Source organism: Pyrgilauda ruficollis, unplaced genomic scaffold, assembly GCF_017590135.1.
Source record: "Pyrgilauda ruficollis isolate IOZ18807 unplaced genomic scaffold, ASM1759013v1 scaffold3, whole genome shotgun sequence".
In the NCBI taxonomy this organism is placed as follows: domain Eukaryota; kingdom Metazoa; phylum Chordata; class Aves; order Passeriformes; family Passeridae; genus Pyrgilauda; species Pyrgilauda ruficollis.
In genome coordinates, this window is record NW_024524377.1 from 2,971,047 (window position 1) to 2,986,905 (window position 15,859).

The 15,859-nt window shown below is 36.8% G+C and overlaps 1 protein-coding gene across 1 annotated transcript in view; it reads left to right on the forward strand.

Annotated features, from left to right (window-relative positions):
* LRP1B (LDL receptor related protein 1B) overlaps positions 1–15,859 on the forward strand; it is a 288,470-nt gene that overhangs the window by 185,511 nt on the left and 87,100 nt on the right. Inside the window, exons 49-56 of the mRNA XM_041473230.1 lie at positions 790–918; positions 1,785–1,907; positions 2,751–2,891; positions 4,049–4,236; positions 5,708–5,891; positions 7,106–7,191; positions 10,737–10,859; positions 14,554–14,735. Coding sequence (XP_041329164.1) covers positions 790–918; positions 1,785–1,907; positions 2,751–2,891; positions 4,049–4,236; positions 5,708–5,891; positions 7,106–7,191; positions 10,737–10,859; positions 14,554–14,735 — 1,156 coding nt within the window. The remainder of the gene's footprint in view (positions 1–789; positions 919–1,784; positions 1,908–2,750; positions 2,892–4,048; positions 4,237–5,707; positions 5,892–7,105; positions 7,192–10,736; positions 10,860–14,553; positions 14,736–15,859) is intronic.

Consider the following 15,859-nt stretch of genomic DNA (forward strand, 5'->3'; position numbering starts at 1 on the left):
TTGGTTTCCTGGCATACTTTGGTGGTGCAGGGAATATGTGGTTTGCAAGATCAGTTCCTGTGTCCGGTCAGTCCAAATGTGCAGCCAAAGTTACTGACCAAAACTGGCCTGAAAAGTTATTCTGCTGGGTAGTTTCCACGAATTGTGGGGAATTTAAGAGGCTGAATAAATGAAAAGAATGAAAGAAACAGCAGATGGTCAAAAACTGGGGTTGTTTAGCCTGGAGAAAAGGAGACTCAGGGGTGACCTTATCACTCTCTACAACTCCCTGAGAGCTGTTTTAGTGAGGTGGGGTTGGTCTCCCTGTGGTTTTAGTGAGATGGGGCTGGGCTCTTTCTCCAGACAGCACTGACAGAAACAGAGGACACAGCCTCAAGCTGCACCAAGGGAAATTTAGGTTGGATATTAGGAAAAAGTTTTTTATGGAAAGAGTGATGAAGTTCTGGAATGGCTGCCCAGGGAGGTGGTGCAGTCACCATCCCTGGGTGTGTTTAACAAAGCCTGGATGTGGCACTGGGTGCTAGGGTTTAGTTGAGGTGCTGGGGTTGGGTTGGACTGGATCATGAAGGTCTCTTCCAACCCAGTGATTCTGTGAATTCTGTGAAAATTTTCCTATAAAATGATCCCAGCCAGTAGGTTTATCATAATGTACAGAATGAAATAATCACTGAGACTTTAAAACAAACCCCTCTAATCATTGCCAGTCACCATACAAACATGGGTTAGGGTATTCCAGCTGGGGATTTGGGATGGTTCAGTGCTGAGGGCTTCCCTGCCATGTGTCCCCAGGCTCAGTGACATGTGCTGCAGACACCTTCAGCTGCCTGGGCTCCCACGCCTGCGTGCCCCAGCACTGGCTCTGTGACGGGGAGCGCGACTGTCCCAACGGAAGCGATGAGCTCTCCACAGCGGGCTGTGGTAGGTTTACACGTCCAAAAAAATGTTATTCTCATGCTATTTCATGCTGTTTTCATGTCCACTTTGCTGGTGAAGAGTGCTGACCCACGTGTGAGCACATGGAGAGGATCCTTCACAGCTTTACTCAGGCTGACACAGCGAGGCAGCCCAGTTGGAGATCACGATGTGTGGCATGCCACAGGCATTTTGCAGTGTTGACTGGTGAAAATCAGCACTTCAGTGACTCTGCAGTTTTATTGCTCTTCCTGAAGAAAATGCTGCTGCTCATGTCAAGGAGGTTGCGCATCAAGAAGGGAGATGCAAGTTCTGTCTTCAGTTTTTTCTGGCTAATTGTTCAGATCCTGGCATCTCTTGCCCTATAAAATGTTACTTCCAGTCTTCCTGAGACGCATTTCCATGAACAGTGTCAGGAGTTCAGTAACAGTTTCATTGGAGGGGTTTTTTTTTTTATTAATACATAAAAATGGTACATAAGTGTATTCTATATATTTGAGTGTTTGTGGACTTCAGAGAGCATTTGTTCAGGAGCAGACCAATATAAGGACATCTCTTTTTCCCAAATATTCTTTTCTTCAGAGCCAGACCTTAGTTTAGTCATAGACAGCATTGACTTCTGAAGCTTTTCTTTCTTGGATTACAGAAGATTTTAGCTATCTTTACTTCTGTAGCATTCTTTGTGATAAATAGCTTTTTCTGGTATTGAATTGTGTGATGCTTTTTATCTGACTAAAAAGTTATGGTTATTTCCATTGAATTCCCTCAAATTCACTTCTCATTTCATCTTTGTGTAAGAAAATCGTCTGTTTATCTGATTGTTCTGAATTTCTTTCTTTTTTTTTTTATTTTATGTGCTGTATTTTCCTTAGCTCCCAATAACACTTGTGATGAGAATGCTTTCATGTGCCATAACAAAGTCTGCATTCCCAAACAGTTTGTTTGTGACCACGATGATGACTGTGGAGATGGATCAGATGAATCCCTGGAATGTGGCAAGTATAACAAAAAATAGAGTAAATAAAACAATTTCACACTGCTAACTGTAAGGCATTCTTCAGGGCCTGCTACTCTAAGGCATTATTGAAAAAGAAAACTCTTCTTTTTTTTTTAAAATTGTGTTCATTCTCACTTTTAAATTATGCATTAATTAATACAGCTCGGAATTAACTTGGATCTGAGGCTACAGTGACAAATTGTTTTCCATAAAGTCTTCCAGTTGATTGCTAATAATATTTAGAAGAATTTTAAAAGTATGTCCTAGAGTTTATTGTTTAATAAGTTTATCTTTATTATATGTATTTTTGCCTGTGTCTCCATATATGGGGTTTTTTTCTATCAAAAAATTAAACACATCTATCATGATTATCACTGCATTTAAATTATATCAATTATAACTATATGTGAATGTTTAGTTTTCACCATTCACATGAATTTAGGGTTTCTTGTATGTTCCGATTGTCTGTACAATGTATCTGGGCCATACTCAGAAACATTAATCTATGTAAATGATATTTATGGAATATTTATGGAAAATATCCCCTTCAAAATGACAAATTGGTGATTATCATGCCTGGTTTTCTGCTGTTACAATCTGTATTGGTTATTTACTCTTAAATTTTCTCCAGAAATGAGAACCACAAGAGAAAATAGCTAGAAAATATCTGTATATTATAGATTTCTTTATTTTGATTTCTCTCTTTGCTGGTGTATGAGCACAACACTTAGCATCTCTAGATGGAGCAAAAAATAATTTTATTTGTGTTGGTTCAAAAATGCAGAATTTTATGTTGAAACTATGGGAGCAAGCCTGAGGTGAGTGGTTGCTGGTTTTGTAGGGTATCGTCGCTGTCGTCCTGGAGAGTTCACCTGTGCTGACGGGCGCTGCCTGCTGAATTCCCAGTGGCAATGTGATGGGGACTTTGACTGCCCAGACCACTCTGATGAAGCCCCTATCAACACCAAGTGCAAAAGTTCAGGTTTGTAATTTTTTGCGCCAAGCGCAAAAGTTCAGGTTTGTAATTTTTGGAAAAACGCGTCTGACCTTTCTTTTCTGAGAGCGATGGTTTAGAGTCCTAAGTCAGCAAATGTAAAACCTCATACCTTAAATTTCTGGTGCTTTCATGGTGATTTTGGTCATGTCTTGCAAGGAGAAATTGTTCTGAGCATCCAAAACTTCAGTTTACAAAGTCCAAGCCACCAGTTTCTATGGCATAAAATTGCAGACACTTCCTTAATGCATAACTCCTGTTGATGCTAAAATAAGATTATATTAATATTGTAATTTCCAAAGTTTTTGGCTTGCTCCTATAATGGTTATTGTGTTCCAGATATTCATCACACAGAAGGAGTTCATATAAAAGGGGATATAAAGTTGCTCCCACTATAAATAATAAACACTTTTTTTTTAGTAAATTATTGACCCAATGCTATTGGTTTTATTGATATTTTCTTCTTACATTAATAATTTTTATGAGGTCTGATTGGTTTTTGAGAGGGAAATTAGTTCTGGTCTGCATTTGTTGTTCTAGTCTGTGGCTTTTTGAAAGACCAGTTCTTCTGTCTTCATTGCTCTGTAGCCTGGTTCTTTATTCCAGTTTTGATGGAAAACACTCATCTGCTGTGAGGTGAGGCAGCACACCCAGGCAGCACACCCACCTTATATTTATTTAAATGTTCCAGTTGCTATTTGGAGGATCTGAATGTAGCTGAAATGATGCATTGAAGTTTTGCCAAACAACGAAGAACATATTTGCAGGTCATTAGATAAGGAATGCGTTGGAATTCAGCCAGCTGTGTTCCTAAACACCTCGGCACACACAGAGGGGAGAACGCATGAGTTTTTTTAACTTTTGGAAATTAGAAGTGTATTTTGTGCAGAGATTATGTAGAGGGTTCTCCATTATATGAAAAAAAATATGTAGGAGGGAGTAATAAGTTGATGTCTTCACCCATTTTTCCAGGAGAGGAATAACCTTCAAAGACATTGAAAAGTGAGAAGTTATTATAAAACTATCAATAAAGAATTGTTATACAATTTTTCCTTTTGCACACACCCAGCAGCTGATCCATGAGAAAACTAATCCCAAATACTAAGAGATGACACCAAGTTGTGTGTTCTTTTTTTGTTTTCCAGAGCAGTCATGTAACAGCTCTTTTTTTATGTGCAAAAATGGCAAGTGCATTCCTCAAAATGAGGTTTGTGATAACAAAGAAGATTGCAGTGATGGGTCTGATGAGAAAAGCTGCCACATTAATGAATGCCTCAGTAAGAAAGTCAGTGGCTGTTCCCAAGATTGTCAGGACCTTCCAGTTGGATACAAGGTGAAAAATTGCAAAATGTGGTTTAATATAATGCAAGTTTTTAGCTCTCAAGTGTTTAACTACTGCATGATTATAATAAATCCCTACTGTGTGGTATCTCTTTGTAGTGAAGTAGCTTACATGCCAAAATAAGAACATTAAAATTTTCATTTCCTGTAAGCAAACAATTGCCAATTGTATTTAAAAAATGGTACAGTACATATTTTAAACCTATGGAAAGGTGCTTTAAATGCAACAAATCATACTGGTGTATACAGAACACTGAAAATCAATGAGTAAAAATTTTACAATACATAGGAATGAACAGCAGAAATAGTGGTTTTCTCCATTGTTTTGTTTTTTTCCCAAGACAGAGACTCTTACAGAAATATTTAAACAAAGTAATATCACCTTAGTAGCAGAATAAAACTGTTCATTGTCTGCATGTGAGGATGCTGTTTGAATCTGCTCTTTCGCCTTGACAAGTAGACAGGAGCAGCCTGCAGTAGCCTGTAAACAGCAGCTAAAAACAGAAGACAGACTTTTTTCAGGGTTTTAACTCTGAAGTAACCTTAACTGCCCTCCTTAACTTTTGATCAAACTGATCAAAAGTTTGATCTTTTCAGCTGAACATTGGCCCACTGAGAACTAAATAAAATTTGTGCAGCATGGCTTAGATCTGCAGGTACTGAATCCTCTGGAAGTGTGGGGGTTGAGACAGAGACTCAGGAGCTGTTGGGTTCAACAAAAACCTTGTTGAAGAGGTGGAGAAAGCATGTTCTGGATCTCTGCAGAGAGAAATAGAGAATATAGGAGGGAACATGGCAGGAAGTCTTGTGTAGATAAAATTTATGCCCCTTTGTCAAAATCCCTCTGCCCACTTGTGTTTTGCACCTTTCACATTGCGTGTGGTAAAGTTGCCAGGATCATCATCAGACCCAAATAAATGTCAGAGAAACAGAGAATATTCTGAGTTAGAAGGGATCTGCAAGAATTGTCCATGTCCAGCTCCTAATCAGCCTGAAGAGCTCTCATTCACATTCCTGTGTTGATTACACAGATTGCTAGGTGGTATCAATGATTCCAAGGAAAATAGTTAAAAACTGTCTATCTTTACCAAAAAACACATGTATAATTGAAACTTAAGATCTCCAAAGGGTCCATCCATCATTGTTTTCAAGAAAAAATCCTTTCTATATTTTTGAAAAGCTGTGCTTTACTTTTTCTTCAGTTAAAGTAGAAAGGATAATTACTCATTCTACAGGGTTTTGTTTGGGTTTTTATGGAGGAAATAGTGCTTAGGATCACATCAGCAATATTTGACAATAAAAGTAGGCATGCCTCCTGTAAACCATACAAGCAGCAAAGTAATTAGGATGTTACTTGAAAAAATGAGATGCATAAAAAGTTTATGACACTAACATATTCAGAAGCAAGTACACACAGGTGATAAACAGAATTAAAAATGAATGTATTTGGTTTTCTTTCCCAGTGCAAATGCTGGCCTGGATTTCTCCTGAAGGATGATGGCAAAACTTGTGTAGATATTGATGAATGTTCATCTGGATTTCCCTGTAGCCAGCAATGCATCAATACCTACGGAACCTACAAATGCTTGTGTGCAGAAGGGTATGAAACACAGCCTGATAACCCAAATGGCTGCAAATCCCTTTCAGGTATTACTATTTAATGTTTTTGTAATCCACAGCTGTATCCAAATAATTTGTGGGAAAAAAAACTTAGCCCTGAGGTCTGTGGTACCTTTCTATGCAAGATAAAAACAGTTACTTTAAATCTGCTACTTTTTTAATATAAATAGGAAGGTGACTGTGTCTGAATGCAATAATAAGTTATATTTTTAGTCTGTGTTTCCCTCAGTTCATTTGTAATAAATAGATACAGTGGTTTTTGAAAGCGTGAATAATTAACTTTATTAGGAAAAGTATTAGAAAAGTTAAAATACATCGCTTAGTTCTGCTTCTGAGTCAGATGAAAATAGCATGGTTATGATAAGATTTCATCACCTTTAGAATATTAGAATCTACATCAAACTTCCTCATCTGAAAAGGAGGAACAGGAAAAAAAAATAGAAACTGCAACTCTGTTATAACATGCAAATGTGTTCAGTACAGGAGCAGAGTAGGCTGGACAACACATTACATTCTAGAGTGCAAGAGCAAAGATACAAAGCCTTTAATACATTTTTAGTTATCTCTGGTAATCTTTTTATTTTTTTTTTTAGTTGAGGTGTCTCTCAATAGAGCTAAAATAAAGACAGCCTTAAAAAAATATTTTTAGAGTTATGTATGTTAGTGTCAGAGATGTTTCAGTGATTTTATGAATGAGTATCTGAAAGTAAATATTTTTTATAAACTAGAAAGCCAGGGTAACTCTATGTTAAATCTGGCTTCAGTTCAAACTTAAACAATCAAGGTTTTTATGAGTAGGTTTCTTTCTCACTGTACCATTCAGACTAATGAAATCTGAAAAAGCAATGGTCAAAACATGCTTCGTTTGCAACCATAATTAGTAGTCAGTGTTAAACTGAAAGTTAAAATTAAGTTGAAATTAAAACATATGGAATGAAATCTATCTCCCATTTAATCTGACATTAAATTATGTTAAAATACAGTGTGGTTCCCATATTACAAAGGCAAAAGAATTAAATTGCATTGAAATATATACTAATTGATTGCTTTGTTCATTTTTATACTGCATCATTGATCTTTCTTGGAGCATTTGAATGTTTTAAATATTTCTTTCATCCATAACATTGATCAGAGCATGTAACATTTATTTTTCAAGCCATCTGTATTTCAGCATTGTATTCCTGATTTTCCATAAATTAACGTAAAAGCTAGTCTAATATATTCTTTCTCCCGGGGTTTAGATGAGGAACCTTTCTTAATTCTGGCTGATCATCATGAGATAAGAAAAATTAGCACTGATGGATCCAACTACACTTTGTTGAAACAGGTATAACCATAGTACCATGCTCTAAGTTTAACTCAATACTTTTATTTTTTTCTAAAGTTTGCAACTGACAGAAACATCATCCTATAATTGGCATTGTGTGCACCACAGAACAACTGCAGTACCTTCAGAGTAATTACAATACTTGTAATTGACTATTTTGTCTGGATTTTACATGATTGAAGCTCAGGCAGTTGTTTTGTCAGTCATTCTGATGTTCTGAAAAATTATGTTATTTGTGATCCTCTTCCATCACAATGTGTTTTGTGCAATTTGTCTATTTCAGTTAAAATAAAAAAAAAAAAAAACAAACCAAAAATCCCCACCTATTTGGCCATGTATTATTTGGACCACTTACTGTCATAATCTAAATCTATTTCCAGACAGGCCATCCCAATACTTATGGTATTACAAAATGTGAACTCTTATCTTTGTGTAAATCTAATTTTTAAAGTAATTACTCTAAAATGTTATAACAGAGAAAAGAAAAAGTGAAAAACTGCAAAAATAGAAAGTCACCCAGCAAATACAGAGCTGCCATTTTTAGCAGTCTGCTATCCTTCTATGCTTCACCCAAGTGTAGTTATTTACCACAGATTAGATTTCCAAAATATGTTTTAATAAAAATATTGATTTCCTTGAATACTAATGGATCAATTGCAGTAACACTAGGAAATTATTTACTCCCCATCAATATCATTGGGCTTTTTGTAACTTCTTTTGTCACTATGCTGTGCACCTAAATGTCACAAGAGAGGTGCTCAGGTCTTCACAACAGTAATTACGAAATTAGCCATCTTGAATGAAGCATTGCCTTTATTTAAGCTTAGACATTGTGAAAGTCTGTCTGTTCTCCTGAAATCCTTCTGATTCCTTCTCATTTGCATCTCACTGCCTCTCTCTTTTGCTGGTGTATCTGTTTATAGAAGCCTGTGAAAAGAGGGGAGCAACAGGAAATTTTCTTCGTGGTTGGTGCTGGCAGATGGTCCTGAATTCAATGGGCTCCTCTTCAATGCATTAGGGAGCAGCTCCAGCCACTGAACAAAATATGTGTTTTCCATCTTCCATTCCTTCACTGGGCTGATGAACACCTCTGCTGTTGAGCCCACTGGTCTTTGCTCCTGCAAAGGCAGCATTTGATGTGAAAGCCAAAGAGGAATCTTTACCAGCAGGACAGGGGGTTGTGTCCCTCACAAGGACATCCTTGTGTGCTTGTAGAGCCATAATGGATTTGTCTCTTTCCTGCACATCTGGCAAACACCAGAGTGGCTCTGGCAGAGGAGCAAACCCACCCTTCTCTCTGTGTATTTGATCTGTGATTACCATTCTAATAGTTGTTCATATAAACTCAGAATAGAGGAGCTGAAAGTAGGAGCTTCTTCAGTCTTCTCTGAGTTATGTGCCAGCTTTTTCCTCTATTTTCTTTTTCTTTCTTTTTTTTTTTTTTTCAAATACGCATAAACAATACAACTGTTTGAATTGTGTCTCATGTATTGCCTTTGCTTTCCATTTCCTTCATTCCTAGTCATCAAAATCCTCAGGGTTTCAATAGGCAGAGTAGATAATCTTCCTCCTCATTATTTGTGATTTTTATCTCCATGTTTTCAAGTGGGGCACCAAGGGAACACAAATCACAGCCAAGGATATATTGTGTGCTGTGTGTAACAGAAACAGACCCACAGGTTTAAGATGAGAGACTAAGTCAGCTGATGCCATTTGAAATCTTCCCTATTCCTTCTAAAAAGCAGATTACTTGTGAAATGACAAAGAATTATGCTAGGAGGGCTTAAGTGAGATATGTATATGATAAAGAGGAAATTATGTCTGGACAGAAAACTCTGTTGCAGGTGTACAGAATTTTTTATCTGCAGTTGATGTTCTGATAAAAATTGAAATTAAGCTGACCCAAAATAAAACACATGAAACGAAAGTGCAGGAAGTCAATTCTCTCATTAGGAAACTTTTACAGTGCTGTGGAATATGTAAAGATAAGGCCATATTTTTTTACAAATTGCTGGCTTTGATTTATAGAATGTTATAAAATGGTATTAAATAATATTTTGTGTTCGTTGACCTTTTGTCTCCTTGGTTAAGAATTTGGGCTGGGGGTTTCTCTGTAGATGCAATTATACTAAGAGGAGGAAAAGAGACAGGACAAGTGGTTTGCAGCCCAGTTACAAGTGACAGAGCTGCAGCTGGTTTTGTGAAAAGTGTCTGCATGTATATGATATTTTTGAAAAATGAGAGTGGTCTTCCTACACTGAATTGTTTCAGGCTTTTTATAATGATGATTTGTGCAGCCTAACTCCTCTTTTCCTGTACATTTTGATCAAAAGGTAGATTTACAGTAATTACACAGCAGTAGGTGGCGGATAAGCCGTGTATCAGTTTCTGTACGATTAAATATTGTTGTCCTTAGTTGTTTATTTTGGAGCTGGCTGGTCCTGCACATCCCTTCCCAGCAATGAAATACACTAAACAGGGAGGCTGCTGATCTACCTGAGAGCAGGATGCCGTTGGGCTGATAAGGGAATTGATTAACTGACCTTGAATTTATAGAGGGAATACAGACCGCATCCGTTCCTTTCAGCGCTGCTGCTCCGTATTTCATTGATAACAACACCCTGGCATATTAAGGATAATTGTGATTTCACTACATATCACAACATTCAGCAGGTTATGGGGCAGATAAGGAAATAAGAGGCATCATCTGAATGCAGCCCTCTTCTTCCTTATCTGCCATTTGGGATGAAAAGCCATTATTGTATGACTGCTCCTCCCAGGGTGGAGTACCTCAGATATAATCACCACTCTCTCTTAAAATGTGTTGGCTTTGTAATTTGTGCCATAGGAGATTCCCAGGTTCCTGCTGGATCTCCCACTTTCATGCTTTTTGTATCTACCACTGTGTCTGTGTATATCCACACATATATATATAAATACATGTATATATATATAGAGAGAGTGCCTATAATACTATAGGTATATAGTATATCTATATAGTATAGTATATGTATACATACAATACATCTAAGAAGTCAAAACCTCCTCATTCAGGAATTAACATTAATGTCTTTTTGCACCACCACCATTTTGAATTCCTGATTAATTTATATTACTAAGGATTTTTTTTCATTATTTAAATGTCATAATCATAAAGATTATACTATTTCTGATCCTCCCATCTAGTTTGCTAAAGAAAGGCTAAAGGTAGTAATCAGCAGTGAAACTGAGCAAAAATTAGAAGTATTTACTGCTAAATTTCATTTAAATCAGAGTACAGAAAAACACAGGAGCCTCACTTAGTTTCATGTATCATCTGCATTTTTTGAAGTGACACAGTTAATTTGTCACCATATTTATTTCTGTTGCAGACTTTGTCTTACTCTGTTTACAAGTAATGCATGGAAATGAGAGGGAAGTGCTTCAGAAATATGCAGACAGTAAAATAAAGCATTAGGAATATTAACTATGTTTTGCATTCTGAATGCTATCCAGCAGTTTGTGTTCAAACATTTGAATAAATGGACCTTTTTTTCTGTTTTTAGGGGCTGAACAATGTGATTGCAATAGACTTTGACTACAGAGAAGAGTTCATTTATTGGATTGATTCCAGCAGACCAAATGGCAGTCGCATAAACAGAATGTCTTTAAATGGAAGTGACATCAAGGTAATTGAGGATTAATAATGTCACTACTAGAATTAAATTTTTTGAGTGCTTTGGGAAATGCTCCCTCATACATTTAACCCAGATTGTGAGGCTTTGGTGTATGAATACAAACGCAGCGTGAGCTAGCAAGTCCTAGTAAAATTTAATTGCATTTGTATCTTATTTGAAGTAAAGATAGGGGCAAGGAGAACTGTATTTAGGAGCTAAATTCCTTATGACTTATCTGACAGTTTACTGAATTGGCAGTTCCATGTGGCTTCCAGGATGCCAAAGAAGAAAAGAGCTATAGTTAGGTGTAAGCTGTGTAAATACACTGGTGTATTATTTCTTCCTGTATAACATTTCCTGTGATCTTCAGTTTGTTTTTGTTTCACCTCCACTACACTGATAATTAAAATAACTCACTGTCTTTGCTGTCAAGGGTAAAAGTGCACTCCCATTTCTGCACAGCCTGTTCTGGCTCTGTAGTGGATTAAGTTCACAAATCCACTACAAAGCACATTTGTTGACTTGTGTGAACATTTTCCGAGAACTGGTGATAAGCAGTAAGGAATGCTTTGTTTATTCTATTATGTCTGACCTTCTGAAACACAGAGTTAAATGAGCAGCAACATATCCTGTGAATATTGGTGTGCAAAGAAGGAACAAAAAAAATGCAGAGAGAAAAGATTTGTGGTTTTCCTTCTCAGCTTGTGCATCAGCTTTGCTCCTTATGAGTCAGGGTTTGAAACTCCCTGGCTCCAGGGAACATTTGGAGCCAGTGAGCCTTTGCATCCTTCACACCAAAATAATTGTTCTTAAAAAGAAAAAGAAGCAAGTGAATGAGCAGCTTCTGGCAATCTGATTGCATAGGGGCAAAAGTGAAACCCAGCATGCACTCAGAAGTTTTACCTGTGTGGGGAAAAAAATAGAAGATAGGCAAGTGTGGGGTTCAAAATCCATTAAATCCTTGAATCATATTTATTGTCTTTAAACAGTTTCCAAAGCATCCTCCTCAGCTTATGTCCCTTTGGGATGATTCAGTATTATATAAGGGCTGGAGATTACTCAGACTCTTTATTTCTAATCTTCACTGTTTCAAGAACAAAGAATTTTTTCCAGTTAAAAACGTTCCAATAACCAGGTAGAAGACTATAAAAAAATTGCTTTCTACTGATTCATTATTAATTTCATTTTTTAAGAAAAGGTATCAGAAAGCTGAACAACCACTAGAAGAAAATTAGGATGAGGACATGGAGGATATTTCATTTTTCCATCCATTTGCAATTTGTACAAGTGTCATGTTGATGAAAATTTTGTTCATATAGGATGCCATATTCAGAGCAATAATCAGAAAAATAAGTCCATTTAATTTTCATACAAAAAACTGGGGTTTTTTTCTGTGAAAAACTAGGCCCAGATTTGGCCTCTGAAAGCTAAAAAAAAAAAAAAAGGTGAAAAAAATCAATAAGAATTATATACTGCAGCTAATCAGTAGTCTAACCTGAATGGTCTGTCAGTAACATTAAGGCAGTGCCAAATTTTTGTGGCTCTTTGATTTTTTTTTATTAGGTTGCTATAGGAAATACTTAATAACTGACATTATTAAAAATTAGTTCAAATGAAATTATTATGATTATTTATTTAATTATTTAAATGCTTGTGTTATTATTCGTTATCTAGCAAACCTGTTTGCATCTTTTAATGGGGTCGTTTTCTCATGAGAGTGTTTTTTTGATTTTTTCCCCTGATGGATCTCTCATTTTTATATTTTTCCCCTTGTTGTGTAATTCTTAGCTATAAATAGGTCTGCTCTCAGTGCAAGTGATGCTATTTGATGTATTGCCTCGGGTTCCCCTTGCAGGAGATGGCATTTCTTCAGCGCACCAGCTCTGGGAAGCCTGATGGCATCTCATTTTTCTTCCTCCTCTGCTCATGGAGGAGATACTTAGTGAGTTGAAATGCCAGCTTTTTCACATGGCTGTGGTCAGCTGTTAGCAGTGTTTTGTGGAGTTTAGATTCACATGTTAGTGGGAAATGCAGGCAGAAGCTGGACCATGCACAGGAAGTGCCACACTGGTGGTCTCAGTGACTGGGACAGGTTGAAGTGACTCTCCCTCCGAAGTCATCAGAAAGAGAGACTCATGATTTTGGTGGTGCTCTGGTGTAGTGTTTAGACAGCTAAACCACTACCTAGATTTTCAGAGTTATCCATTTCTGCATGAAATGTCCCTTGTGCCAGTGCAGCAGTTGCTGCAATTACTCCTTTATAAACTGGTGAAGCTGGTAGTGTGGAGCTTCTAGAAAATAGAACCTCTTATTTCCATTAGGAAAGCAATGTATCCTGGAATTTAACTTTTAAAAAGATTTTATAAGGTGATAAATTATGTAACAACCTGAGAAGGTGCTTTTACATATTCATAACTATAAAATTGATTTAAAGCATCTCACCATATCCCTTCTTATCTTGAAGGCCTTTCCATGTCTTCAGATGGTAAATAAATTTAAAAACTAGCACATTCAGTTATATATAATACAGGTTTATACATGAAGTCTATATTCTGGTGCACATGCTGTTGGTGATAAAGATAAGAGTAAATTAGAATGTACACCAGAGTAATAAACCCATTATTAGTGCTTAAGAAATCTCATACATTTTCAAGTATTGCTTTCTGATTTGTGGTTTTTTTTTTTCCTGAAGTTCTAGTTGCACAAACCTAATCAGGACTTAATCAGGAATGGAATAGTCAGGATAGATCTTGTCAGGAATAGAATTTTCAAGCCTAGAAGAAATTGGACTCAAATGATTGTGAATATTCGAATATTACTGAACACTTGTCATGAAGTACTCCCAGACAAGCCAGACTGACTCATGCTGTGATGAGATTTGTAATCACATATATCTAGAGGAATTTGTTCAAGTTCCAGAATTATCCAAGTCATCAAAAACCCTGAGAATAACACATCCCTATCAGTAGTCTGTGGGCTTTCCAGTAGGTGACTAAATTGCTTTTGTCTCTTAACAATGTAGTCCTTTTGAAATTTAACTAATTCTAGGGAAGTTCCTCATTCTTCTGCTGCATGAATGCTGGAAATAAAAGCACAGTATTTCCTTTCCAGGCAGCAACTCTGAGTGCTCTCGTGGTCTCTCTGTCACGATGACATATGGCACTACTGTGACATTAAAATGAAAGATATGCTGATGGAGACTGCTGAGAGAAATGGGGAGATGAGCAGCAGATGTGCTCAAGGGCACGCTGTGGGGAGGGCAGCCTCATCTCCACTCTGTTCTGTGGAACAAAAAATAAAATAGTGAAAGGGAGAAAAGTTTGGTTTTGTTTGATTAATTTATTGTAATTTTTTTTTTTTTTACATTAAGAGAAAACTAGAAACTTAAGATGAAAAATGAAAGATCAAAAGTTTTGAAAAGTTTATGCATAATACAGAGACATTGGTAGTTTCCTCTTTACAATACCATAGTATGCTCCATTCTCCCTTACTAGGACAAAAGTGTCACATTGTTGTAGCTACTTAAGAAGTGTCATTACCTGAAAAGTGTCAGTGTTTAGCAGTAAATGATACCCAATTTTTACATGCTTTATGTCACTGTATCAAATATCCAGTCTCTCAATATCACGGCATCAGTAACTCTCAAATTATTATTCCTTTTCCCAGTTATTTAGATAAATAATTAATGTAATTTTTGCTTTTCCAGGTAGTTCACAATACAGCTGTTCCCAATGCCCTGGCTGTCGATTGGATTGGGAAGAATCTCTATTGGTCTGATACAGAAAAGAGAATTATTGAGGTGTCTAAACTCAATGGCTTGTACCCAACCGTCCTTGTGAGCAAGAGAGTGAAGTTTCCCAGAGATTTGTCCTTAGATCCTCAAGCTGGGTATGAAGCAGCCAGTTTTAAGTACTTCCTACTTATTCCTGATTTGATATTAAAATCTTTTTTAAAAAAATACATAGGAAATAATACTTAGTTTTTTGCTTGTTTGGGATTTTTTTTAAATCTAATATTCAGTGATAGGAGAAAGTTGTTGTGTTGGTCTGGACTCTACCTAAACAAAGAAAATCAGTGTTTTTCCTTGCATAAAAATATAACCTGTCTAGTTTACTATTTTTTTAAGATAAAAGCTATTTTCTACTATTTCTTAGAACTAGAATTTAATTTTCTTGCAACTGTGCCATTTCTTCCCTGTAAAATTGGGGAGGGAGGATGCAGACTTTTGTTTAATGTTTTCAAGAGATGAATACATGGGATCTTTCTGTGGTTGCCTGGGCATCCCTGAGTATGCAAAAATCACTCTGCAAAGTTAGTACACAGAGTCCAAGTCTTTCAGGTAGACTTAGATGTATAAATACATAGGCATAGTAAACTTACTGGGTTTCTTCTTGGTGTGTATAGACAGCTTTGCAAAGCTGTTATTATATTTTTATTACTAAACATAAGCCTTTGTTAATTTATTTTCATATAGAATTTTACTGAAAATACAAACTCGAATTCAGAGTTATAATTTGTAATGGTGTTACTTGTATCTTGGGTTTGTTTTTTTTTTTCTCACAAATGAGAAATGTTTAGTGAATTATCCTGCCGCTGCCATGCAGTTTGTTTCCAAAGAAAACATTTTCTGTTGGAGAGAGTGGAGAAAGTTGCCTCCCTCTGCTGCTGGTGTGGAGCAGGCTGGGTGCCAGCATATTGCACCTGTGTGTTGTAGGACACCTGTAACTGTTCTTAGGGCCACCATTTCCTCCTGCACACAAACTCGGTTCCAGGTGGTTCTTAAGAATATGAGCTGCATCTGGATTTTGGAGAGCCTGTCCAAAGCCTGTAGAGCAGAATCAGCTTCCCAGCTGGAAAGATCTGTCCTTGAGGCTCTGAGTAACGACACACAACAGCAGCCACATGCATCCACGTGCTAAATAATGGGATTTTTCTTTCTTTATGGCAAACGCGCTCTGCATTGTGGTTAAATAGCATATTGAGGGGGAAATTTCTGTTCAGCTTTCCGACAG